Here is a 27,500-nt window from a genome sequence, read left to right as displayed (position 1 = left end):
GTCCAGGCTGTGGTAGCAGTCAGTGCAGCAGGGGCAGGTCCAGACTGTGGGAGCAGTCATTGCAGCAGGGGCAGGTCCAGGCTGTGGGGAGCAGTCAGTGCAGCAGGGGCAGGTCCAGGCTGTGGTAGCAGTCAGTGCAGCAGGGGCAGGTCCAGTCTGTGATAGCAGTCAGTGCAGCAGGGGCAGGTCCAGGCTGTGGTAGCAGTCAGTGCAGCAGGGGCAGGTCCAGGCTGTGGTAGCAGTCAGTGCAGCAGGGGCAGGTCCAGGCTGTGGTAGCAGTCAGTGCAGCAGGGGCAGGTCCAGGTTGTGGTAGGAGTCAGTGCAGCAGGGGCAGGTCCAGTCTGTGATAGCAGTCAGTGCAGCAGGGGCAGGTCCAGGCTGTGGTAGCAGTCAGTGCAGCAGGGGCAGGTCCAGTCTGTGATAGCAGTCAGTGCAGCAGGGGCAGGTCCAGGCTGTGATAGCAGTCAGTGCAGCAGGGGCAGGTCCAGGCTGTGGTAGCAGTCAGTGCAGCAGGGGCAGGTCCAGGCTGTGGGAGCAGTCATTGCAGCAGGGGCAGGTCCAGGCTGTGGTAGCAGTCAGTTCAGCAGGGGCAGGTCCAGGCTGTGGGAGCAGTCAGTGCAGCAGGGGCAGGTCCAGGCTGTGGGAGCAGTCAGTGCAGCAGGGGCAGGTCCAGCCTGTGGTAGCAGTTAGTGCAGCAGGGGCAGGTCCAGGCTGTGGTAGCAGTCAGTGCAGCAGGGGCAGGTCCAGGCTGTGGTAGCAGTCAGTGCAGCAGGGGCAGGTCCAGGCTGTGGGGAGCAGTCAGTGCAGCAGGGGCAGGTCCAGGCTGTGGTAGCAGTCAGTGCAGCAGGGGCAGGTCCAGGCTGTGGTAGCAGTCAGTGCAGCAGGGGCAGGTCCAGGCTGTGGTAGCAGTCAGTGCAGCAGGGGCAGGTCCAGCCTGTGGTAGCAGTTAGTGCAGCAGGGGCAGGTCCAGGCTGTGGTAGCAGTCAGTGCAGCAGGGGCAGGTCCAGGCTGTGGTAGCAGTCAGTGCAGCAGGGGCAGGTCCAGGCTGTGGGGAGCAGTCAGTGCAGCAGGGGCAGGTCCAGGCTGTGGTAGCAGTCAGTGCAGCAGGGGCAGGTCCAGGCTGTGGTAGCAGTCAGTGCAGCAGGGGCAGGTCCAGGCTGTGGTAGCAGTCAGTGCAGCAGGGGCAGGTCCAGGCTGTGGTAGCAGTCAGTGCAGCAGGGGCAGGTCCAGGCTGTGGGGAGCAGTCAGTGCAGCAGGGGCAGGTCCAGGCTGTGGTAGCAGTCAGTGCAGCAGGGGCAGGTCCAGGCTGTGGTAGCAGTCAGTGCAGCAGGGGCAGGTCCAGGCTGTGGTAGCAGTCAGTGCAGCAGGGGCAGGTCCAGGCTGTGGGGAGCAGTCAGTGCAGCAGGGGCAGGTCCAGGCTGTGGGGAGCAGTCAGTGCAGCAGGGGCAGGTCCAGGCTGTGGTAGCAGTCAGTGCAGCAGGGGCAGGTCCAGGCTGTGGGAGCAGTCAGTGCAGCAGGGGCAGGTCCAGGCTGTGGTAGCAGTCAGTGCAGCAGGGGCAGGTCCAGGCTGTGGGAGCAGTCAGTGCAGCAGGGGCAGGTCCAGGCTGTGGTAGCAGTCAGTGCAGCAGGGGCAGGTCCAGGCTGTGGTAGCAGTCAGTGCAGCAGGGGCAGGTCCAGGCTGTGGTAGCAGTCAGTGCAGCAGGGGCAGGTCCAGGCTGTGGTAGCAGTCAGTGCAGCAGGGGCAGGTCCAGGCTGTTGTAGGAGTCAGTGCGGCAGGGGCAGGTCCAGGCTGTGGTAGCAGTCAGTGCAGCAGGGGCAGGTCCAGGCTGTGGGGAGCAGTCAGTGCAGCCACCTCTGTCTCAGCCTCCTCCACACTCAGTGTGAGCCATGTGACTGTCAGGACGTGGAGTGTGTAATTTCCTCCGCTACATCCACAGCTACCTGACCCGAATACTAAGCAGCAGCTTCTCCGAGAGACACTGCAGAACGGCTGATCGCCGGAGCAGGGAGACATCCGCAGGCAGCCATGGAGATCAAGGACCAAGGGGCACAGATGGAGCCATTGCTGCCAACGGTAAGAGCCCGTCACTGTGCCTGTATGTGCTCCACAATGCCCCTGCATAGGATGCTGAGCCCCCCACCGATGGGCTGTAATGGGGGCTGCAGTACAGCAGCAGTGCTCTGCAGTGCTCCTGTGTACCCACATGTGTGGATATGAGCTGGAGATGATCATATTGCAGACAGGATACATTGTGTGGGTATATAATAAGCCTGTCCTGTGGATGCATTGGGCAGAGCACAGGCTACAGATTTGGTGCATAGCATTAATCACTTCCCAGGCTTTCCTGTATGGAGGACCCCAGGTGCTCACATTTGGGGTGTCCCCCATTCCTTCTTATGTGCTGCTTGCTCCAATCTTCATAGCTGGCTTGTCTTATGTCCCATTTTGCATATCCCAGGCGTTCATACACCATGAATAGCCCATGTCATGATATCTGGTGTATGAGCCCTTTTAGAATGTCTGGTTCACAATCTACGATTCTTATATGGAGAATTAGAATATTATATTCTTCTTATCTAATGTATATCTTTATATATGGTGCATACCCCAATCGTCATATCTGGTTTATAATGTAGCCCTATATATGTATCTTTATATTAGTAATGCCTCATATCTGGTGTATGTCATTCATTCATATGTGGTGAGCTCCATAGGTTTCCCCTATAGTAGATGTCCTGCTTCCATGTGATGCTCATCCTCTGTCTCCATATATAATGCATAGCCCTGCTGTTATATATGGTGCATGCTCCATTTGTACATATATTCTCACAATAAGGTCATTTTTTCATCCTTATATACTGTGTAACAAATGGTGTATACCTCAATTCTTAATATATAGTTCAAAACCCATTCCTTCATGTATGATGCAGCCATCCATGCATTGCCCATGGCGTCATATAAAGTGCATGCAGCAGTCTGCATCCACAATGTCTTCATGTCTGATAATCATTGCCTTCATATGTGGTCTATAGATCATACCTCCATGTTTGGTGCATAGCCAGTGTTTCTTCATGTTCTGTATATAGCCCATGTCTCCACATAAGGTGCATGTCCCAGCTTGCAACAGAATGCCTTTATATATGATGACTATCATTGTCTGTATATGTGGTCTATATACCATATCTCCATCTTTAGTGTATAGCCAGTGTCCTCTTACATTATGTATATAGCCCATGTCTCCACATAAGGTGTATGTCCCAGCTTGCACACAGAATGCCTTTATATATGATGACTATCATTGTCTACATATATGGTCTATATACCATATCTCCATATTTAGTGTATAGTCAGTGTACTCTTATATTACGTATATATCCCATGCCTGCATAGATGGTGTATACCTCATTGCCCCATGCAGTCAAATATGGCTGCATTCACTTCATATATGGTGCATACCCAGTCTACATACACAATGCATATATATATATATATATATATATATATATACTGTATATATATATATATATATATATATATATATATATATATATATATATATATAATGTATAATATGTAGTGAATATGCTTGTGTTCTTATATGGATGTATACAGTATACCATCATTTTATGTAGCATAGTCTGTGTCTCCTGTGTATTATGCACCATGCATTTATATATGGCTACTACCACGCTCGTCCTATATGGTGCATGCCCATTTGAAGGACACAATGCCAGTGTCTCCTTATGTATTGCCCATGTGTTCATATATGGTGCATGCTCCAGCTTGCACACAGTGTCTGTAGACCATGCCTTCATACTTGGTGCATAGCCATTGTTCCCTTATATTATGCATAGCCTATGCCTTCATCGATCTTGCATGCTCCATGCATTTATACTGTCTATGGCTACTACCACGTCCTCATATATGTGGCCTCTATATATAATTCATAGCCCAATGGTGCCAGTCTCCATACCCGGACTATAACTCTTGCCGTTGTATGCGGTGCATACTTTATTCCTTTATACATAGTTGTAAAATTACTTGGACTCTGCACGTAGCTGTATATAAGGGTAATGGTAATTTTGTAGGCATGACTGTGGTCAGCTTGGAATGGTTTTGAACCAGTATAGTCTGTGAGACAGGTACCATGTGTGGGTGTAAAATGTCGGAAATTATCATGTACTTTCGGCAAGGACAAAAAGTCCCATGCTGCTTAAATCAGTCAACTAATCAGCGCCGGCACTGCTGATTATTCCAATGTAACAGCCTCAGAAAAGACCTGGTTCCTGACTCATCGACGGCTATAATTATTGTCAAGTATTCAGAAGTAGAGAACATTGCCAGGAAAGGTTTCCTCTGTAGTTATTTTTTGTGCTGTTCACTTGGTGAGCCATTTCTGCACCATTAAATATCATCTTATGTTAGAAAATGATGTTTTGTACATTAGCGGTTGTATTACAGTTTTTTTCTGCTTGTTTGTGTCTATGAGATCTTTAGGATGTAGTGTGAATTAAAAGGTCTTCTCTTACATAGATAATAAATAACCAAAATGTTGCTTTTCACAGAGTTGTATTCTTATGTCTTAATGTTGCTGTTAAAAGAGTTGTATTCTTTTGCCTGCTTACATGGGGCAGCACAGTAGCTCAGTGGTTAGCATTGCAGCACTAGAGTCCTGGGTTCAAATCCTACCAAGGACAACATCGGCAAGGAGTTTGTATGTTCTCTCTGTGTTTGCATGGGTTTTCTCCGGGTTCTCCGGTTTCCTTCCACATTCCAAAGACATACTGATAGGGAATTTAGATTGTGAGCCCCATTGGGGACAGCGATGATAATGTCTGTGAAGCGCTGCGGAATATGTTAGCGCTATATAAAAATAAAGATTATTATTATATATAAAGGGAGGGACTTATTGTCTGCCTAAATAAGTCACAAATGTTATCCCATTCCTTCATAGATGGGGCATAACCCATGTCTTGATATTTGGATACTATCATGTATGCTACACAATGCCTTCATGTATAGTGAATATGATTGTCTTCTTACATGGTCCATAGGGTACACCATCATATTTGGTGTCTCTTTTTGTATTGCCTTGCTTTCATAGACGGTGTATTATACCCCATGCATTCATATGTGACAATTTGTGCAAATTTGTTGCTTTTTGCAAAATGGTGCTTTTCTCGACAAGGGGCAAGGGGTTTAGTGGGAGCAGCCTCCTATTTCCCAGCACATTTATGCCTAATGCAAATCTACACCTGCTTATAGATCATCAGTTGTTCTTCTGGAAGGATTTTGGAGCCAGGTCTATTGAGCTACGAACGCTGGACAGATGGAGGAAGTGCATAACTTTAAGGAGGTTGTCCACTACTTTTACGGTGATGAACTATCCTTAGGAGAAGTCATCAATTTCTGATTGGCCAGGGTCCAACAACTTGCACCCCCGCGAATCAGCTGTTATCGGTGTTAGCGGCGGTGGCCTCCAGCCAGAAGTGCTCACTTGCTATGGCCGCCGCAGGGTGCTACACATCCGCCTCATATTGATCTGCATAGGAGGTGGATGAGCAGCACCAATTCCCACCCACTACCTGAAGACGGAGCAGCTCGGCAAGCGAGAACTTCCGGCCAGCGGCAACCTCCTGATCGGTGGGGGTGTCGGGTGTTGGATCCCGGCTGATCAGACATTGATGACCTATCCTAAGGATAGGTAAAAGTAAAAAGGTCAATGTAAAAGTAGTGGGCAACCTCTTTTTAATCGGTTGGATCTGGCTCAGGCAACTAGACACAACTAATGTATAGAAACCCACTTTAAGGACAGGTGCAAACGACCGTGTAACCTCTCATCCAAGAGAATCAGACCGATCATGCAAATCACGCTCTGATCAGAGTGTGATCATAGTCTGATCCGATTTTCTCGGATGAGCCGAAGATGGAGAAAAAAATGTCTCCATCTTCCCCATTCTGTCAGTCCGTGGAGATCGGACTGCACTCAGATGTCATCTGGGTGCGATCCGATGCTTTGCCTGATCACACTCGGACCGAAAATACCGACGTCTGCATGAGCACTTTGCATTTTATGACTTTACGGGTTTTTTCAAGCATTTTTGTGTTTGTTTTTTTTTAATTTTCCAGGTTTCCTATAAAACCAGATATAAATGATCTGAAGCGCAAGACATTTTTTCATCAACTTAACGACATCTGTTGAGATTTTTTTAAGTTGGCTGCATATTTTTAATATTCAAATGATTCAGTCAATGGTGATGCAATGTATGATTCAGGGAATGCAGAGACGTGTAATATTTTTTTTTTACCATTAATATTGGAACAGTTCTGCATTTTATTCAGTGTATTAAAGGATTATTCCCATAATAGTAAGTTGTCCTTAACTTTTTGATTGTTGGAAACGGAAAACTAAGCTCTGTAGAGCCTCTTGAATGGAGCGGAGGTGGGCGTTCTCGAATTCTGTGCTATTTATTGTCTATGGGATTGCTTGAAAAAGTCGACCATTACTGGTCTGGGGAGAGCACCATATTGGCTCCAAGAGCTGCCTTTTTTGGCGTTAGACAGAAAGTAAAAGAGATGAAAAATCTCTGCCCCATTCCTTGCCTTCCGATAAATGTCTGTATCTCGATGGGTCTACGATTGAAGCATGGTGACCTCCACTGACGTATCTATGAGTGCTGTAAGAAGAGGATTTCATGCCTATTTCCGACAATTGGATATAGACTGGTATGGTGTGATATCTTCCAGGTCTCATTACCCGGTGGGACATAGGACCCCTGGTTATTGTGCACTGGATCTCTGCCACCCAACCTGACCATCATGAATCTGCTGTTTGGATCAAAAATGGATTGGTGCCCTACTATGTTTTCAAGACAACCGCCATAAAAATCCTCCAAAGGTCACATCCAAATTGTGAACATAGTCAACAAAGAGGGAGGTTTATCCTAATTTACATTTGAAGGGATACTTGTTTTACAGCTCCAAGGGAGGACATTTTGAATTCAAATGTTGGCTATTATGGAAAGTGGAAACCCATTGTTAGCCTTGATACCGTGTAGCCAGGGCCATAGCTACATTAGGTACAGGGTTTGCAATGGCACCCGGGCCCTGGAGCCCAAGGGGCACAAAAAGTCTCTTTGGCCATTATTATGAATAGACTATTACTATTAAAGACTTGCAAAAGTTGTGTGCCCCATTGGAGCTCTTGCATTGAGGCTTCAAGTTACGACACTGTGTGTAGCTTATATACAGTTATGCCCTTTATTAAAGGGACTCTGCAGAACATCTTTGAAAATTGAACTCTCAATCCTGCATCTTGCGGAAAGACAGAGAAGATCCATGTTCACAATGGGGCAGTAGTGCCAGAAAACAAGACTGCATGGCTCTATGAGAACTGTTGTTGTGATTGTGGCTGATGTATAATTGACAATAATAATAATAATAATAAAAAACCTCTAGGTGCATTGACCACCTGGTTTGCGGATATTATCTATCATAATTTGTAAAGCGCTGCGAAATATGTTGGCGCTATATAAATAAAATTATAATTATTTATTATTATCTATGACATGGGGATTTATCATAGATTTTCAATATTGTACTTTTCTTTAGTGAAACATTGTAAATAAAGCTTAGTGCAAAAGTTCCATAGAAGACCCCTATGCAAGCCCTAAATGCATAAACCATGTTTTCTTAATACCACAGATTATTTTGGGGTCGTAATAAGCTCTCTAGGTTGCAAATTCCTTGGGGTTTTCCTGCTTCTCTTACTTCATTGCACCAAGTCATGGCCATACTGTATAATCAGAACTACTGTACAATCGTACTGTGTTACCTTGTAAATGTACAGTCATATCTGGAATAAAACAAGATTCTTAGTACAGTTTTAATCAAGCTGTGATCTCCTTCATTTTGGCCCAGCATCCATCTGTCCATAGCTGATTTTAATTAGTGCGGCATATAGCCAGGTTCCTACCAGGCACGCTCTTCAGGCTGTGTGCTAAAGAGAGTTTGTCTTACTGTTTCTTAAATACTTCTCACCAAATATACATTTATACGTTATTTACTGTATGTCATATACACTTTATCATACTTTCTCACCTATATAGCCCATACATTGCCAATGATGCATTATGTCACCAATTTTTCAAAATGATCATAATTATCAAGTGGCAGAAAAGTCACTTGCTACCTACCCATTATACTGCATATATAGCAAAGCAGCGCGCTCTAAGCCCTACGATAGTGAAGCTTAGGTTGGGGTTGACAGAAGGGATCATTATAACTCTATTTTTCAAGGGCCCTTAAATACCTGGTGCTGGACCATACAGGGGTTTCTGTTCTCTTCTTTTCCAAGCCAAGTTTAATATTAGGAAAGGAGTGTAGCATTAGGAATATTAACTGAAAAAGGGGTCTGCATATGACTGAAAATATGAAAATCACATGCACATACTTGTGTCCTGCACTTGCCTGGAGTTTCTCAAATTTTCAGACACAATCCTGGCAAATTGCACTGAAGGGGGTGGGGTTTATGTAAGCTCCGCCCAAAAGTGGGTGCTTAGGGCTGGCTCAGAAGGATTAATAGGTGTGTCGGGGCCTTCCTAAGATGGGTTGTTGGGTGGAGCTTAAACATTTCTATTAACCCAACAGAAAAATTGGTAAGTATTGATATGAGCAGTCACTTGACTTCAAGTGTGTCAAGTGACACAGAGCAGAATCCTAACAGTGTGTCCATTACTAAACTTGCCCATGAAAACCTCATGAAAAAGGGGAGCCATGTTCGGTGAAAAATAAAATAAGCAATATTTACCAATGGAATCGCCCTTCTTCCACCCCTGAAGGACCTAAAGTGGTTACGCTGTGGTCACCACTGACCTGACTACGAAGACCACTGATGGTGGTTAGGATGTCATCATTGCCAGTCAGAGATAAAGAATATTTATGTAGGGCCTGTTTACATTTAGGCCATTTTGACTCTGTTGGGCATTTGTCAGAAATAATATCCCAAAAAATGGGATTCGGATATTACCCTGACATGCATGTTCACGCTAATGAAGCTTATTACCGTAAGTCACTTTGTACTTCATATGGCTTTTTTGAGGAATACAGAATATGGTGGTACTCTACACTTTTTATTCTGCGTAAAGAGACATTTTTTGTTGACTTAGATGGAACTCCTAAAGATGCGAACACGTGGCCCAAGTGTGATTTTGTTAGGCCCTTATCCTGTCTAAGGGCAGAGTCAGAAGAACATATAAATCGGATCAAGATCAGACCGTAATGCATGGATTTGCTGGGAATCGTTCCCGACCCAAGCGAGATAGCTTCATATACTTCTTTATACCTGTAGGTATAAAAAAAACACAGATCAGAAGAAAAGTTAGCAATGTAGTTAGAGGGCTTCACTGACCAAGTTCCAAGAAAGGATCTTGTACATGGACATATTTCAGCGCTTTAAAAATTGCAAGATGTTTGGAAAAGTAATCTGACCACTATCATGTATGATTTGTGACGTGAGTCATCCGATGACCGGCACCACTGTCGATAAGCTGATTGAAGGAGCCGAGGGGCTATGACCAGTGGCTTGACCCCCTCAATCCATATCATTGTGTTTAGTACAACCACTGATGACATTATGGAGCAGTGCCAGGAGGCCAAGGTCCTATCCAATGTACCTTTAATCAGCGAGTGTTGAGAGTTGAACCTACAAATATCTGATATAGGTCATCAGTTTTGTAGGACTTGAACGTCTAGTTATAAAGTGGAATTGCCCCTTGAAAATTTGGGGTTTATTCAGAACAGATGACACCTCTGATTATACTACAAGAATTATACTGAAAATATCTATAACAGACTGAAAAAGTGAATTCATAGTTTGGTAATTTGGACGATAAAATATTTAGTGGTTAGGAGTTAAGAACATTGAAGACCTTTTCCGTTCAGAAAACCAGTCAAGTATATACAGCTAAGCCCGTTCATCTACGTTGCCTATATATCTCTGCTTTGTCTTCATTTTGCGTTTGCCGTCCATTCCTGTATACAGTGTACCATATCTTCCTATTATACTGATACATAGTCACTTGTAGAAGCACAAACCGTACACAACCAGGCTACTTCTATATTTGGAAGGCCTCAAGGTTGGAGTGACATTGCCTTGATAAGCCAGGAGCGAGATGATTTGTTTTCATCATGGTCTTCAGAGTTGATTTTTTTAATTAACACATCACTTTTTGTTGCTTTACTTCTTTCCTCATAGATTGTAAGCTTGCGAGCAGGGCCCTCATTCCTCTTGGTATCTATTTTGAACTTTGATTTCTGTTATGCTGTAATGTCTATTGTCTGTACAAGTCCCCTCTATAATTTGTAAAGCGCTGCGGAATATGTTGGCGCTATATAAATAAAATTATTATTATTATTCTATAATATCTGCCCCCAACCCGACCTGCAGGAGAACAAAAATAACTTGTATTATACTCACCTGCGGGGCGGTCCGGTCCGATGGGCGTTGCTGGTCTTGATCCTGCGCCTCCCATCTTCTTACGATCCCCATCCTCCTGCTTGCTTCATGTGGATAACGCATCCCTTCGTCATCCACGCAGTATTCTCGACACAGCACTCCTGTGCAGGCGTACTTATCTGCCCTGTCGAGGACCGAGGAAAGTACTACAGTGCGCATGCGCCGGGGCTCTTTGACCTTTCCCGGCGCACTGCAGTAATTTGCCCTCAACAGGACAGAGAAGTACGCATGCGCAGGAGTACAGTGCCGAGGAGACGCGTCATCCATACGAAGCAAGCAGGAAGGTGGCATGGCAAGTAGAAGGGAGGTGGACCAAGACCAGTGACGCCCATTGGACCGGATGCCCCGCAGGTGAGTATAATAAAATTAATTTTTCTTTTTCTTACAGATTGGGTTGGGGGCAAATATACAACATTATAGATTGCTGTATATCAGCCCTGAAAGGTGATGGCCATATCTCTTATCAGCCAAACCTGGGGACAGGTTCCCTTTAAGTTATACTATATGCATAGGCTTGGTTTAAGGTTGGTGATAGCCACTGTACAAAAAAAATTGTTGAGGCTTCCACATGAATACTGGCATCTAGTTGCTACCTGGCCTTTGCCACCAATATCTATGTCTCACATTGGTCTATTTGGACGAAACACGTTGAGATGGGCCATGCCACTGAAACAAAATTCTCTTGACCTGATTGAGTTGAACATTTTTATTAACACTGCATTTCGACACCAGTTTGGTTGGGGTGGTTGAAACAGAAACAGCAACAGCAATGAGTCCCATTATAATCTTTGCTATTAGCCCCCATTATCTCTATGTTTTCTGTGTTTGCATATACTAACCACGTGATCATTTCTTTTAGAGTCCAAACTTTTATGTAATTAACCTCCAAGCATTATTTTTAATGCCAAGTTCTTGCTCCTTTTACAAGCTGCTTACAACTTCTGATCAGCAAACATCTTTACAAGCAAACATTAGAGTACTGGACTTTCCCTGTCTAAGCCTCTCTTCTTCCAAACTTGGTACTAATGCAGGGGAATTAACATAGTCTGAGCGCTTGAATATAGTGTATAGATGTGCAGCGCCCCAGAGTCCTGGTCGTTGCAGTAATGTCGCTCTGCCACTAAGGGGAGTGATGTTACGTCTGATGGCACTGAAGGAGTTCATCTGATCAGGTATCAAGACACCAATACATTTCACAGCCTGGCCTCCAGGGGGATCTAAGGGTACTATGTATTAGGCCACTCCTCACAGTCTGGTAAAACTGGGGGTCAGGCAGGAAGTTAGAGAGAAAGCTGAATGGGTTGGAACCAGGCAACACCTTGTGGCAGAGGGTGTTGCAGGGGAAGATTCGGAGGGGTCCCTGTCAGGGGTGGGATCCTGACAGAGGCCTAGCGAACAGAGAGAACGTTACGGGACCGTGCCTGCACGATATAGCGGCGGTACCCCAAGAAAGGACAAGAAGCGAGGTTTATTGTGCTGAGTGAGAAACGAGATCAACGCAACAAGGAGAATACCAGTAGGAGTCGTGCTGTAAGACGAGGCAACATCCTACTGAGGCGCGTAACCGGTGGCCGGAACGCCGAGGTAGTATAGAGCTCCAGGCCAAACTTCAAACCTACGGCAGGACAGTCAGTTATAGGCGGGCTGTCTCACCCAATTGACCTAGGAAGACACAGGGGGGTAACAACAGGAGTGGGGCGACGCTAGAGTCCCAGAAGAGCTCCGAGCCTCCCCGTCATACGGGTGCGTCCTAACCATAAGATCTGGGGGACGTGAAAGAACATCAGAATCGAGTTGTGAGGGAACACGAGAAACAGACACAACAGTTGTGGGGACTATCCCGTAAGCACAGCAGGGGAGGACCACAACACACAAGCGCTAGAAGGTAGGCACAGATTTCCACCTGCAAAGGGAATTCTGGAGGTGCCATCGGACTGGCCGGACTTGCGCAGCCTGGTTAACCGTATTCCTGATTGAGGATCCTGAAACCTTCAGTAAAGAGGTAAAGAGACTGCAACCTGGTGTCCTCGTTATTTACCGCGACCGGCACTTCACCGCACCATAACATCGTCACCATACCTCCACCTTCATTGTATGCCCCTCAGCAGGGTCACGGACCGGGTCTAGCCACCGTGACAACTCCAGAGCAGAGACTCAGAGGCCTGGTACCGGGTACCCCTCGGCCCTGCAACAGAGGGGGCGCTACACATGCAGTGGTAGATACTAGTGCTGCAGAACATGTAACGGATTACAGTCCTATGTAGTGACTTACAGCTGACATTCAGATGGGCCTCTGAGCAGATTTGCCTGTAACTATAACACCACCACCCTCCAACTATGTAATTCAGGACTCAGGTTTGGTACTGCAGCTCCACTCCATTGAAGTGAATGGGGCCAAGTTGCAATATCACATACAAGCTGCACATCTGGGTTGTGCAGTTTTTGAAATAAAATTAAGGGTACCGTCACACAGTACCATTTTAATCGCTACGACGGCACGATCCGTGACGTCGCAGCGATTGTATGATTATCGCTCCAGCTTCGTAGACTGCGGTCACACGTTGCAATCACGGCGCTGGAGCGATGCCGAAGTCCCTGGTAACCAGGGTAAACATCGGGTAACTAAGCGCAGGGCCGCGCTTAGTAACCCGATGTTTACCGTGGTTACCAGCGTAAACGTAAAAAAAACAAACAGTACATACTTACATTCCGGTGTCTGTCCCCGGCGTTCTGCTTCTCTCCACTGTGTAAGCGCCATAGCCGGAAAGCACAGCGGTGACGTCAGACGTCACCGCTGTGCTCGCTTTCCGGCTGGCAGACGCTCACACAGTGGAGAGAAGCTGAGACGCCGGAGGACTGACACCGGAATGTAAGTATGTACTGTTTGTTTTTTTTACGTTTACGCTGGTAACCACGGTAAACATCGGGTTACTAAGCGCGGCCCTGCGCTTAGTTACCCGATGTTTACCCTGGTTACAAGCGAACACATCGCTGGATCGCTGTCACACACAACGATCCAGCGATGTCAGCGGGTGATCAAGCGACGAAAGAAAGTTCCAAACGATCTGCTACGACGTACGATTCTCAGCAGGGTCCCTGATCGCTGCTGCGTGTCAGACACTGCGATATCGTAACGATATCGCTAGAACGTCACGAATCGTACCGTCGTAGCGATCAAAATGGTACTGTGTGACAGTACCCTTGGTTGTGTTCGGAACCACAATCTGTTCCAGAACGAAGATGTTCTGCAGTAAAGGGGAAGTAGGACTACAAGCGGTTGGATACACGTTGGAGAGACAGAAAGGTATCTAGAGATGGTTTAGAGCCAAAGCCCCCTCTAATTTTTCCTTGGCCACCCGGATGTGTTGGCAACCTCAATCTGTTCAAGAACAATATTCTGTAGTAAAGGGGATGTAGGACTACAAGCTAAAAGAGGTCACATAGAGATCGGAGAGACAGAATGGTATCTAGAGATGGTTTAGAGCCAAGTCTCCTAATTTTTCCTTGGCCACCTGGCTGTGTTGGGAACCACGCTCTGTTTAAGACCGACACAGGACTACAAGCTACAAAAGGTCTGAAAGGAAATCCCTTTGAAGAGAAACCTTGGTCTTGGGTTCCTTCTTCTGGGACCTGTCCTCAGGTTTGCTGACAATAAATTGAGAAGAGAATGGATCCTCTAGTTCACGTGAGGAATGAGTTTGGATTGATGTAGGATCAAACCCTTATTTAAGGCTGGCTGTTTCATTGGGTATTGCACCTGTGCATTTGCTATTTTATTTGGGTCCGCTGCACCCTGCTTGTGCATTTGTATTTGAGGCCCATTCAGACAGGTAAGCATCTCTGCCTGTTTTTGGTGTTTTTTCTTGAATTTTTCCTTTTTGGTGTTTTTGATGTAGGATCAGTAATGGTCACGGCATGGTGAGCTTGATACTATAGTTGTAGAGCTGTGATCTGTACGTCAGACTTTTCATTTAGCAGCGTCTTACGACTCAATGAGCTGGAATGAGTTACCGAAAGATGATGCTGGACGTGCGTGCATGGCTCCTGTCAAAAATGAAACGAAGCGCATCCTATGGCACATACCCGCTAATAAGCTAGATTCAGATGTCTGGTACGAGTTTTTTTGTTGCTTATGAATGTTTTCTTTAAGCTATTTCTATGAACATGTGTTGCCTTATTCGTTATCTAATATATACCGTATATATATATATATATATATATATATATATATATATATATATACTGATGCACAAAAGGACACATTGTCAGGTTTTTCTATAAAATTTATTAAAAATAGAATTATTTTCATATCACAATCTGTATTTAAAAGAATGAGAGCTTGTAACTGGTTTCTGCTTTTGTATTTTTTTTTAGACTCATACTTGCATAGTTTCCAGAAGTCTCATTATTATCACAGGCAGGAATACAATGACATGCAAAAACGTCTATATAAAGTAGATAATGCAGGATCCATTATATGCAGCAGGTGATGTCTCAGCTCACCCCTAATTCCATCGATAATTGACAGTAACTACACACACGCTCATTAGATGCTTCAATACTAAAGATAGGGTCTAAATCAGTCTATTGCTGCTAATGTACATGTGCATGTGCTGATGAAGAAGAATCGCTAATTCAAAAAGACAGATCCTGGACATAGGATCTTTATACACAATTTTTGCAGTGTAAGTACATTATACATATTTAGTATTTGCAGTATTCAGTTTTATTATAGATTCATTTTAATAATGAAAAGATTGGTTGTAAAAATGTGCATATCTTTTAATAAAATATCACAGTAATTGACCTACAAAGGCTATAGGCACCTTTGAAATGTAAAAAAAGTTTTTTTTTCACATATGTTGGTCAATAAAATTGCAGATTCAGTCTGCAATCTTCATTTCTTTATCCATTTTTAGACTCCATAGTATGCAGTTTGCAGCCTGCCCTACGTTTCAGAATTTTTTCTTGTGGAAGTGTCTCTTCTAGTAATATAGTCTGGATGTATTTATCCTTGGCTCTGATGTCTTAATTACCTTATATAGCAGCACAGTTTCTATCCTGTACATATTTCCTCTTCATGCGCTTTCTTCCTTTTCTGTAACCTACTTTATCTACCCTCCCTGAGACTGTATATGCTTTCTCCACATTGTGGAGACCTGTGCAAAACCCTTCATTTTCCCTTCTGCTATCTCTAACACCGAGTAAAGGGAGGGGGAGAACAGAGAGCCATCAGAATAGATCAGAAGTTTTTCCGGATTTGTATTTTTTTTTGTAAAAGCTCTGAGCTAGATAAATTACTTACAGCCACTTTGCAGCACCAAGATAGTAGGACATTTTTTGAAGAAGACTATTTAGAAAGCTGGTTAGCTTTGCATTTAGGATGTAAATCAACAATGATTTTTCTTTAAGTAAATTAAAACCTTTGCAACAAGTACATATTTTGACTCTCAGGTAGCCTCATGTTATGGGTAATAAGCCTCTTTGCTCTGATGTTGGAAACAAATTCTGCCCTCGATTATAAAAAGCTTTTACCGGCACTTTAAAACCGATCTAAGTGATCATTAAAATAAGTTGCTTTTTCTGGACAGCAGCTGCCGTTTGATGTAAAATCAATCTGTTGATGAGGAAATTAAAAGTGCGCAGTGTTCCCCAGCCCAGAAATCTGTTCCAAAAATATTCGGTAAACGCATTAAATCTCCCCTGACTTGATTTTCGTGTATAATTAATAATGACTAGAGCAGTGGGCACAAGTCGCCTAATCTGCTGCTATATTTGTTTTTGGCGTCACTGCTTTAAATATGTATATCAGAATTTGAACGCAATGTAACACCTAATTCTTCAGTTCATAAATATACAGGGTGGGCCATGGATACACCTGGGAGGGCCATTTATAAAGTTGGAACCAAAATGGCCGACTTCAAAATGGCCGCCATGGTCACCACCCATCTTGAAAAGTTTTCCTCCTCCCATATACTAATGTGCCACAAACAGGACGTTGATATCACCAACTGTTCCCATTTTATTTAGGTGTATCCATATAAATGGCCCACCCTGTAGAATGTAGATGGAAGAATTGACCTTTATAATGTATAGGGAGGAGCAATAGTGAATGTAAAAGTTTGGGGTTCGTACCGGACAGTTAGTGTCCAGAGCTAACAGCCGAGCATGGACTTCTCCCTGAAGTCAGTTGCAATGTTCTTAGTTCCGGGGAAAGAGAGAGATATTTTTTTCCAGATTCGAATTTCTGGTCTCCATTGTTTTCAATGGGGTTCAGGTTCTGGTTCAAGTTCGGGAACCGTTCTGGTACCCGAATCGAACTTTGAACTAAAATTCAGGACTGGTAGCAGAACCCAAACTTCTGCTTGTCCGTTCACCGCTAGTGATGTACAGTCGATATAAACTACTCTGTGGACCTATGTGCACACAATGTCTTTTTCAGGGGGTTTGCACCTGGAATCCCCCTGAAAAGGCGCTGCGAAACTGCCGAACATTGTGCAAAGCAATGTCAAAATGGAAGACTTAAAGCAGTTAAAAGAAGTAACAGAAGTAAAAGAAGTTTTTTTCGTTCTATATATTTGGAAGTATAGAGCAAGAACTACTGCAAAACTACTGCGAAACGGCTAGCGATGGCGCTTCAGGAAAACATACACCTTCAAAAGCTCAGTGGTTCCGCGGGTGTCTTAAAGACAATGTGGAAACATACCCCCCATAAAAGGTTTCTAGTATTAAGAAACAAAACTCTGGGCTGTTTTTGCAGCTTAGCTCCATTGAAGAGAGTGGGATTGAGCTACAGCGCCACACACGACCTGTGGACAGATGTGGCATTGTTTTGGTAAGAAAGCAGCCATGTTTTTCTAATCCTGGAAACCCCATTCAGCAGTCGTCATTTTACACATTGGTTTTGTGTAATTATCCATATTATTGTCAGGTCTGTAGTATAATGCAAGGTATGAAATAGTGCATGGGAGAAAATGTAAATGGGCCCCTTGGAGGTGGTAATTCATGTAGTTACTAATCTTGCATTCTAGGACTAAACGGAATGTTAGTGTTAGTTCAGTCACATCAATCCCATTCCGCTATAGGAAAAAACTGTAACATGCCCCTCTAGGCCATTTTTATTCTACCTTGCGAGCTTTTATTGTGGTGACTATGGGGGTCATAGTCTCCAGAGATTCTGCTAATGTCTGTACATGGTGGATAAAATGTACTGGGTCACCTACTGCTCATGTTGGGAGTAAGTGGCTTAGTACTGCACAGGGGCCCACCGGAGGATTCATCTGTCTTGCTGTGGGCCAGTCCATCCCAATGGGTTCCTCAGCAAATAACTTTGCATCCGAATAAGCAGGAGCATATACTGTAGGCATGCGTCTCCATCGCATTACTTAGTGCACTTAAATGAAGGTATTCAGCTCAGGAAATAAAATCAAAAGTCTTTATTTGGACAAATTTGAAAAAGTAAGCTGCTTGACAAACCAGTGCATACAGGGGGAAGGAATGTCTTGAATAACTGGATGAGTTTCGAGCACGTATAGTGTTTTTTTTTCACAATGGATCTCTATGGTGGATAGATGCTTTGGCGTCCATCTTGGCTGGGACCACTATTCAGCACATGCCTTTTGAGTGTATGCATTCACAGTGGGCACAGGTCTAGTGGATACCTAGCCTTTAAAGGGATTGCCTCATCTTCTTCTGCATGAGTGTGCCTTTCCCCTGCCTCCTGGTTTACTGCTTGCCTGAGAAGGGTGGGTGGTGATGACAGTGCACTCTTAAGTTATTGAAAGTTCTGACCAGTGGTATTGTTGTGCCTCTGGCGTTGACTGTGCACTCTCCGATGCTGCAAGCAGAGACAGCCTTGCATCTGCAGCATCATTGGAGCGCAGAAGCAGTGACGATTTCTGGATGCAGTGATTCTGCTAGTTTCAGCGCAGAGCTTACAAGCTCTATAGAAGACGAAAATGTAAAGTTGTTTGTTTTTACAAACACTTTGCAATGTTAACTATATATAATGATGAAAATAACCCTTTATACAGAGTAAGTTTCCGCACTTAGGTAATGTTTAGAAAGCAGAGAATGGGCAGAGCGCAGCAGCCCATGATGATTTGACAGTGCTGCTGCGCTCTGCATATTATAGGTATCTGGGAGTGGGTTCCTCTTATGAAGTCCAAAGAGCAGACGATGGAAACATATTGGTAGGATATTCAGGCTGTACGTTTAAACCCTGAATTGTGAAATGCGTGGCCTGAATGTCTTACTAATAAAGGAACCTTCACTACGTCTATTCTCTGGATGGTCGTTATCAGCAGAGCCCGTGTCCTGAATTTCCCCTTCTCTATATATTGTGAGTTAACAGAATAGTTAGCGGTGATACACTGCCACTATGAGCTGACGAGGAATGTCTCTCAATTTATCAACCTCACAATGAAATCCATGGGGAGCACCAGACAACAACGGTTTTCTAATTAACTGTAGGGTTTCAGAGAACTGGAAAATGTGTTTATGTGAAAGTTTCCTCCCTGGTATTGTAGCATAGCCCCATTCAAGTCAAATACCCTGAGTTACAATACCAGGTACGGCCACATGGAGAAGAGTGGCGCTGTTTCAGTAAAAAGGATCAGGCCATTTTCTAAGAACTTTAAACTTATACATCCATTTAAATGATGTTTTAGTTTAGTTCTGTATTTAATGAGTAGTAGTAGTAGTAGTAAAACATTACTAAAGATGCAAGGTAAGCATTTTCTATTTTATTATAGGTGTTTTGCTTGACTTTGATCTTGATGGCTCATCCTTAGGTTTCTTTTACACTGGCTAATTATTGGGAACAAGCAATAGAGTGCATTGTAAACAGGCTGCTCTTCACCCAACAAAAAAGTAAAATGCTAGTAGGTCGGGTGAAATTATTTTTAAGCTTGCTTAAAAATAATCATTCTCAGCAGCACATCGTGCTGTGTAAACAGGACATGTGCTGGCGAGAACAATGATATCCTCTGCACACAGAACGATTGCATTAACAACTGTTCTGTGCTCAGTCTGTCTACCAGACATGGTATTAATGACCTGTGCTAAGAACCAGAGTCCTGGAAACCCCAGTAAGCGGAGATAGAGTATCTTCATCTCCGGCTACAGAATCTTTCCCTGATCCCATTGGGATTATTCTTAATGGAAATAAATGTCTGATATTGAAAACCCAGTTTTCATCACGGAAATCGCTGATCTTTGCATCTAGTCATAAGGCCACATACACACAATGATACTGCAGATCCTTGCTATTGTAATACTGCACCAATGCTATGTGGATTTAGGATATAAGGATTTCTATACTGTAATGTTGTATTCTTGTGAATGGTGTCATTATAGTGGACGGGAAGAAGGTGAGCTGTGACATCACCTATTGCGAATGGTGGATTCTGTTATCTACTGTATATAGAGGTGTTATCAGTCATTGTATAGGAGGAGGAGGTGAGCTGTGACATCACCTATTGCGAATGGTGGATTCTGTTATCTACTATATAGAGGTTATCAGTCATTGTACAGGAGGAGGAGGTGAGCTGTGACATCACCTATTGTGAGTGGTGGATTCTGTTATCTACTGTATATAGAGGTGTTATAAGTAATTGTACAGGAGGGGGAGGTGAGCTGTGATATCACCTATTGTGAATAGTGGATCCTGTGTTATCTACTGTATATAGAGGTGTTATAAGTAATTGTACAGGAGGGGGAGGTGAGCTGTGACATCACCTATTGTGAATAGTGGATCCTGTGTTATCTACTGTATATAGAGGTGTTATAAGTAATTGTACAGGAGGGGGAGGTGAGCTGTGACATCACCTATTGTGAGTGGTGGATCCTGTGTTATCTACTGTATATAGAGGTGTTATAAGTAATTGTAAAGGAGGAGAAGGTGAGCTGTGACATCACCTATTGTGAATAGAGGAACCTGTGCTATCTACTGTATATAGAGGTGTTATCAGTCATTGTACAGGAGGAGGAGGTGAGCTGTGACATCACCTATTGTGAATAGAGGAACCTGTGCTATCTACTGTATATAGAGGTGTTATCAGTCATTGTACAGGAGGAGGAGGTGAGCTGTGACATCACCTATTGTGAGTGGTGGATCCTGTGTTATCTACTGTATATAGAGGTGTTATAAGTAATTGTACAGGAGCAGGAGGTGAGCTGTGACATCACCTATTGTGAGTGGTGGATCCTGTGTTATCTACTGTATATAGAGGTGTTATAAGTAATTGTACAGGAGGGGGAGGTGAGCTGTGACATCACCTATTGTGAGTGGTGGATCCTGTCATGATTCTCAATGGCGAGAGAACATAGCCCAGCATATATGAGAACTAGCTCTTGGAAGATGGAAACTATACTGACCATGAACTAAACCTGCCGCACAACTAGAAGTGGCCGGGTAGCATGCCTACGTTTTTTAACCCTAGATGCCCAGCGCCAGCCGGAGAACTACCTAATCCTAGCAGAGGAAAAGACAGTCCTGGCTCACCTCTAGAGAAATTTTCCCAAAAGGCAGACAGAGGCCCCCACATATATTGGCGGTGATTTTAGATGAAATGACAAACGTAGTATGAAAATAGGTTTAGCAAAATCGAGGTCCGCTTTCTAGATAGCAGGAAGACAGAAAGGACACTTTCATGGTCAGCAGAAAACCCTAACAAAACACCATCCAGAAATTCCTTTAAGACTCTAGCATTAACTCATAACACCAGAGTGGCAATTTCCGATCACAAGAGCTTTCCAGACACAGTAACGAAACAGCAGCTGTGAACAGGAACAAAATGCAAAAACACACAAGGACAAAAGTCCAACTTAGCTGGGAGTTGTCTAGTAGCAGGAACAAGCACAGAAGGCTTCTGATTACATTGTTGACCGGCAAGAAACTGACAGAGGAGCAAGGTTATATAGCGACTCCCACATCCTGATAGGAGCAGGTGAACAGAGGGGATGATGCACACAAGTTCAATTCCACAAGTGGCCACCGGGGGAGCCCAGAATCCAATTTCACAACAGTACCCCCCCCTCAAGGAGGGGGCACCGAACCCTCACCAGAACCACCAGGGCGATCAGGATGAGCCCTATGAAAGGCACGGACAAGATCGGAGGCATGAACATCAGAGGCAGTGACCCAAGAATTATCCTCCTGACCGTATCCCTTCCATTTGACCAGATACTGGAGTCTCCGTCTGGAAACACGAGAGTCTAAGATCTTTTCCACAACGTACTCCAACTCACCCTCAACCAACACCGGAGCAGGAGGCTCAACGGAAGGCACAACCGGTACCTCATACCTGCGCAACAATGACCGATGAAAAACATTATGAATCGAAAAGGATGCAGGGAGGTCCAAACGGAAGGACACAGGGTTAAGAATCTCCAATATCTTGTACGGGCCGATGAACCGAGGCTTAAACTTAGGAGAAGAAACCCTCATAGGGACAAAACGAGAAGACAACCACACCAAGTCCCCAACACAAAGCCGAGGACCAACACGACGACGGCGGTTGGCAAAAAGCTGAGTCTTCTCCTGGGACAACTTCAAATTGTCCACCACCTGCCCCCAAATCTGATGCAACCTCTCCACCACAGCATCCACTCCAGGACAATCCGAAGATTCCACTTGACCGGAGGAAAATCGAGGATGAAACCCCAAATTACAGAAAAACGGGGACACCAAGGTGGCAGAGCTGGCCCGATTATTGAGGGCGAACTCCGCCAAAGGCAAAAAAGCAACCCAATCATCCTGATCCGCAGACACAAAACACCTCAAATATGTCTCCAAGGTCTGATTAGTCCGCTCGGTCTGGCCATTAGTCTGAGGATGGAAAGCAGACGAAAAAGACAAATCTATGCCCATCCTAGCACAGAATGCCCACCAAAATCTAGACACGAATTGGGTCCCTCTGTCAGAAACGATATTCTCAGGAATACCATGCAAACGAACAACATTTTGAAAAAACAGAGGAACCAACTCGGAAGAAGAAGGCAACTTAGGCAAGGGAACCAGATGGACCATCTTAGAGAAACGGTCACACACCACCCAGATGACAGACATCTTCTGAGAAACAGGCAGATCTGAAATAAAATCCATCGAGATGTGCGTCCAAGGCCTCTTCGGGATAGGCAAGGGCAACAACAATCCACTAGCCCGAGAACAACAAGGCTTGGCCCGAGCACAAACGTCACAAGACTGCACAAAGCCTCGCACATCTCGTGACAGGGAAGGCCACCAGAAGGACCTTGCCACCAAATCCCTGGTACCAAAGATTCCAGGATGACCTGCCAACGCAGAAGAATGAACCTCAGAGATGACTCTACTGGTCCAATCATCAGGAACAAACAGTCTACCAGGTGGGCAACGATCAGGTCTATCCGCCTGAAACTCCTGCAAGGCCCGCCGCAGGTCTGGAGAAACGGCAGACAATATCACTCCATCTTTAAGGATACCTGTGGGCTCAGAATTACCAGGGGAGTCAGGCTCAAAACTCCTAGAAAGGGCATCCGCCTTAACATTCTTAGAACCCGGTAGGTACGACACCACAAAATTAAACCAAGAGAAAAACAACGACCAGCGCGCCTGTCTAGGATTCAGGCGCCTGGCAGACTCAAGGTAAATTAAATTTTTGTGGTCAGTCAATACCACCACCTGATGTCTGGCCCCCTCAAGCCAGTGATGCCACTCCTCAAAAGCCCACTTCATGGCCAAAAGCTCCCGATTCCCAATATCATAATTCCGCTCGGCGGGCGAAAATTTACGGGAAAAAAAAGCACAAGGTCTCATCACGGAGCAGTCGGAACTTCTCTGCGACAACACCGCCCCAGCTCCGATTTCAGAAGCGTCGACCTCAACCTGAAAAGGAAGAGCAACATCAGGCTGACGCAACACTGGGGCGGAAGAAAAGCGGCGCTTGAGCTCCCGAAAGGCCTCCACAGCATCAGGGGACCAATCAGCAACATCAGCACCCTTCTTAGTCAAATCAGTCAATGGTTTTACAACATCAGAAAAACCAGCAATAAATCGACGATAAAAGTTAGCAAAGCCCAAAAATTTCTGAAGACTCTTAAGAGAAGAGGGTTGCGTCCAATCACCAATAGCCTGAACCTTGACAGGATCCATCTCGATGGAAGAGGGGGAAAAAATGTATCCCAAGAAAGAAATCTTTTGAACCCCAAAAACACACTTAGAACCCTTCACACACAAGGAATTAGACCGCAAAACCTGAAAAACCCTCCTGACCTGCTGGACATGAGAGTCCCAGTCATCCGAAAAAATCAGAATATCATCCAGATACACAATCATAAATTTATCCAAATAATCGCGGAAAATGTCATGCATAAAGGACTGGAAGACTGAAGGGGCATTTGAAAGACCAAAAGGCATCACCAAATACTCAAAATGGCCCTCGGGCGTATTAAATGCGGTTTTCCACTCATCCCCCTGCTTGATTCGCACCAAATTATACGCACCACGGAGATCAATCTTAGAGAACCACTTGGCCCCCTCTATACGAGCAAACAAATCAGTAAGCAGTGGTAACGGATATTGATATTTAACCGTGATTTTATTCAAAAGTCGATAATCAATACACGGCCTCAAAGAGCCGTCTTTCTTAGACACAAAGAAAAAACCGGCTCCTAAGGGAGATGACGAAGGACGAATATGTCCCTTTTCCAAGGACTCCTTTATATATTCTCGCATAGCAGCGTGTTCAGGCACAGACAGATTAAATAAACGACCCTTAGGGTATTTACTACCCGGAATCAAGTCTATGGCACAATCGCACTCCCGGTGCGGAGGCAGTGAACCAACCTTGGGTTCTTCAAAAACGTCACGAAAGTCAGACAAGAATTCAGGAATCTCAGAGGGAATAGATGATGAAATGGAAACCAAAGGTACGTCCCCATGAGTTCCTTTACATCCCCAGCTTAACACAGACATAGCTCTCCAGTCGAGGACTGGGTTATGAGATTGCAGCCATGGCAATCCCAGCACCAAAACATCATGTAGATTATACAGCACCAGAAAGCGAATAACCTCCTGGTGATCCGGATTAACACGCATAGTCACTTGTGTCCAGTATTGTGGTTTATTACTAGCCAATGGGGTGGAGTCAATCCCTTTCAGAGGTATCGGAGCCTCCAGTGGCTCCAAATCATACCCACAGCGTTTGGCAAAGGACCAATCCATAAGACTCAAAGCAGCGCCAGAGTCGACATAGGCGTCCGCGGTAATAGATGACAAAGAACAAATCAGGGTCACAGATAGAATAAACTTAGACTGTAAAGTGCTAATTGAAACAGACTTGTCAGGCTTCTTAGTACGCTTAAAGCATGCTGATATAACATGAGTTGAATCACCACAATAGAAGCACAACCCATTTTTTCGTCTAAAATTCTGCCGCTCGCTTCTGGACAGAATTCTATCACATTGCATATTTTCTGGCGTTTTCTCAGTAGACACCGCCAAATGGTGCACAGGTTTGCGCTCCCGCAGACGCCTATCGATCTGAATAGCCATCGTCATGGACTCATTCAGACTCGCAGGCACAGGGAACCCCACCATAACATCCTTAATGGCATCAGAGAGACCTTCTCTGAAAATCGCCGCCAGGGCGCACTCATTCCACTGAGTAAGCACAGACCATTTGCGGAATTTTTGGCAGTATATTTCAGCTTCATCTTGCCCCTGAGACAAGGACATCAAGGCCTTTTCCGCCTGAAGCTCTAAATGAGGTTCCTCATAAAGCAACCCCAAGGCCAGAAAAAACGCATCCACATTGAGCAACGCAGGATCCCCTGGTGCCAATGCAAAAGCCCAGTCTTGAGGGTCGCCCCGGAGCAAGGAAATTACAATCCTGACCTGCTGTGCAGGGTCTCCGGCAGAGCGAGACTTCAGGGACAAAAACAATTTGCAATTATTTTTAAAATTTTGAAAGTGAGATCTATTCCCCGAGAAGAATTCAGGCAAAGGAATTCTAGGCTCAGACATAGGTGCATGAACAACAAAATCTTGCAAATTTTGTACCTTTGTGGCGAGATTATTCAAACCTGTAGCTACACTCTGAAGATCCATTTGAAACAGGTGAACACAGAGCCATTCAAGGATTAGAAGGAGAGAAAGAGAGGAAAGCTGCAGTATAGGCAGACTAGCAAGTGATTCAATTAAGAGCACACTCAGAACTAGAGGGAAAAAAAAATAAATTGTAGCAGACTTCTTTTCTCTCTCCTTTCTCAGCCAGTAATTTAACCCTTTTTTGGGCCGGTCAAACTGTCATGATTCTCAATGGCGAGAGAACATAGCCCAGCATATATGAGAACTAGCTCTTGGAAGATGGAAACTATACTGACCATGAACTAAACCTGCCGCACAACTAGAAGTGGCCGGGTAGCATGCCTACGTTTTTTAACCCTAGATGCCCAGCGCCAGCCGGAGAACTACCTAATCCTAGCAGAGGAAAAGACAGTCCTGGCTCACCTCTAGAGAAATTTTCCCAAAAGGCAGACAGAGGCCCCCACATATATTGGCGGTGATTTTAGATGAAATGACAAACGTAGTATGAAAATAGGTTTAGCAAAATCGAGGTCCGCTTTCTAGATAGCAGGAAGACAGAAAGGACACTTTCATGGTCAGCAGAAAACCCTAACAAAACACCATCCAGAAATTCCTTTAAGACTCTAGCATTAACTCATAACACCAGAGTGGCAATTTCCGATCACAAGAGCTTTCCAGACACAGTAACGAAACAGCAGCTGTGAACAGGAACAAAATGCAAAAACACACAAGGACAAAAGTCCAACTTAGCTGGGAGTTGTCTAGTAGCAGGAACAAGCACAGAAGGCTTCTGATTACATTGTTGACCGGCAAGAAACTGACAGAGGAGCAAGGTTATATAGCGACTCCCACATCCTGATAGGAGCAGGTGAACAGAGGGGATGATGCACACAAGTTCAATTCCACAAGTGGCCACCGGGGGAGCCCAGAATCCAATTTCACAACAGGATCCTGTGTTATCTACTGTATATAGAGATGTTATAAGTAATTGTACAGGAGGAGGAGGTGAGCTGTGACATCACCTATTGCGAATGGTGGATGCTGTGTTATCTACTGTATATAGAGGTGTTATCAGTCATTGTACAGGAGGAGGAGGTGAGCTGTGACATCACCTATTGCGAATGGTGGATCCTGTTATCTACTCTATATAGAGGTGTTATCAGTCATTGTACAGGAGGAGGAAGTGAGCTGTGACATCACCTATTACGAATGGTGGATCCTGTTATCTACTGTATATAGAGGTGTTATCAGTCATTGTACAGGAGGAGGAGGTGAGCTGTGACATCACCTATTGCGAATGGTGGATCCTGTGTTAGGCTACTTTTACACTAGCGTTAACTGCATTACGTCGCAAATGCGTCGTTTTGCCGAAAAAACGCATCCTGCAAAAGTGCTTGCAGGATGCGTTTTTTCTGCATTGACTAACATTAGCGACGCATTTGCGATGCAATGACACACGTCGCAACCGTCGTGCGAAGGTTGCGCCGTGCTGTTGCCGACTGTCGGGAGCAAAAAACGTTACATGTAACATTTTTTGCTCCCGACGGTCCGCTTTTTCCGACCGCGCATGCGCGGCCGGAACTCCGCCCCCACCTCCCCGCACTTCCCCGCACTTCCCCGCACCTCACAATGGGGCAGCGGATGCGCTGGAAAAATGCATCCGCTGCCCCCGTTGTGCGGCGGGGACAACGCTAGCGTCGGGGACCTCGGCCCGACGCACGGCGACGGGCCGAGCCCGATGCTAGTGTGAAAGAAGCCTTATCTACTGTATGCAACCACAGAAAGAATAGTGGAAACACGTCCATAAATTAGCACAAAGTAGCACAAATTTTATTGTTAAAATCACATACAAAGGAGAAAGACAGGGGCATAACTGGAAACAAGCGATGGAACAGATCACAACATCACTAGTGGAC

General features: G+C 44.9%; 1 protein-coding gene across 3 annotated transcripts in view; it reads left to right on the top strand.

Annotated features, from left to right (window-relative positions):
• The first annotated feature begins 1,507 nt into the window (after window positions 1–1,507).
• The window catches only part of SLC4A10 (solute carrier family 4 member 10), a 198,911-nt gene continuing 172,918 nt past the window's right edge, over window positions 1,508–27,500 (top strand). The window contains exons 1-2 of one of the 3 annotated variants that reach the window (XM_077272834.1): window positions 1,508–1,606; window positions 1,826–2,074. In XM_077272834.1, coding sequence (XP_077128949.1) covers window positions 2,027–2,074 — 48 coding nt within the window. In that variant the 5' untranslated portion in view covers window positions 1,508–1,606; window positions 1,826–2,026. Of the gene's footprint in view, window positions 1,607–1,782; window positions 2,075–27,500 lie in introns of those variants that run through there. The other 2 variants (XM_077272835.1, XM_077272837.1) reach the window with 2 other exon arrangements.

Source organism: Ranitomeya variabilis, chromosome 7 (genome assembly GCF_051348905.1).
Source record: "Ranitomeya variabilis isolate aRanVar5 chromosome 7, aRanVar5.hap1, whole genome shotgun sequence".
In the NCBI taxonomy this organism is placed as follows: domain Eukaryota; kingdom Metazoa; phylum Chordata; class Amphibia; order Anura; family Dendrobatidae; genus Ranitomeya; species Ranitomeya variabilis.
The sequence above is the reverse complement of the archived record's forward strand: the minus strand, read 5'-3'. Positions and strand labels throughout refer to the sequence as shown.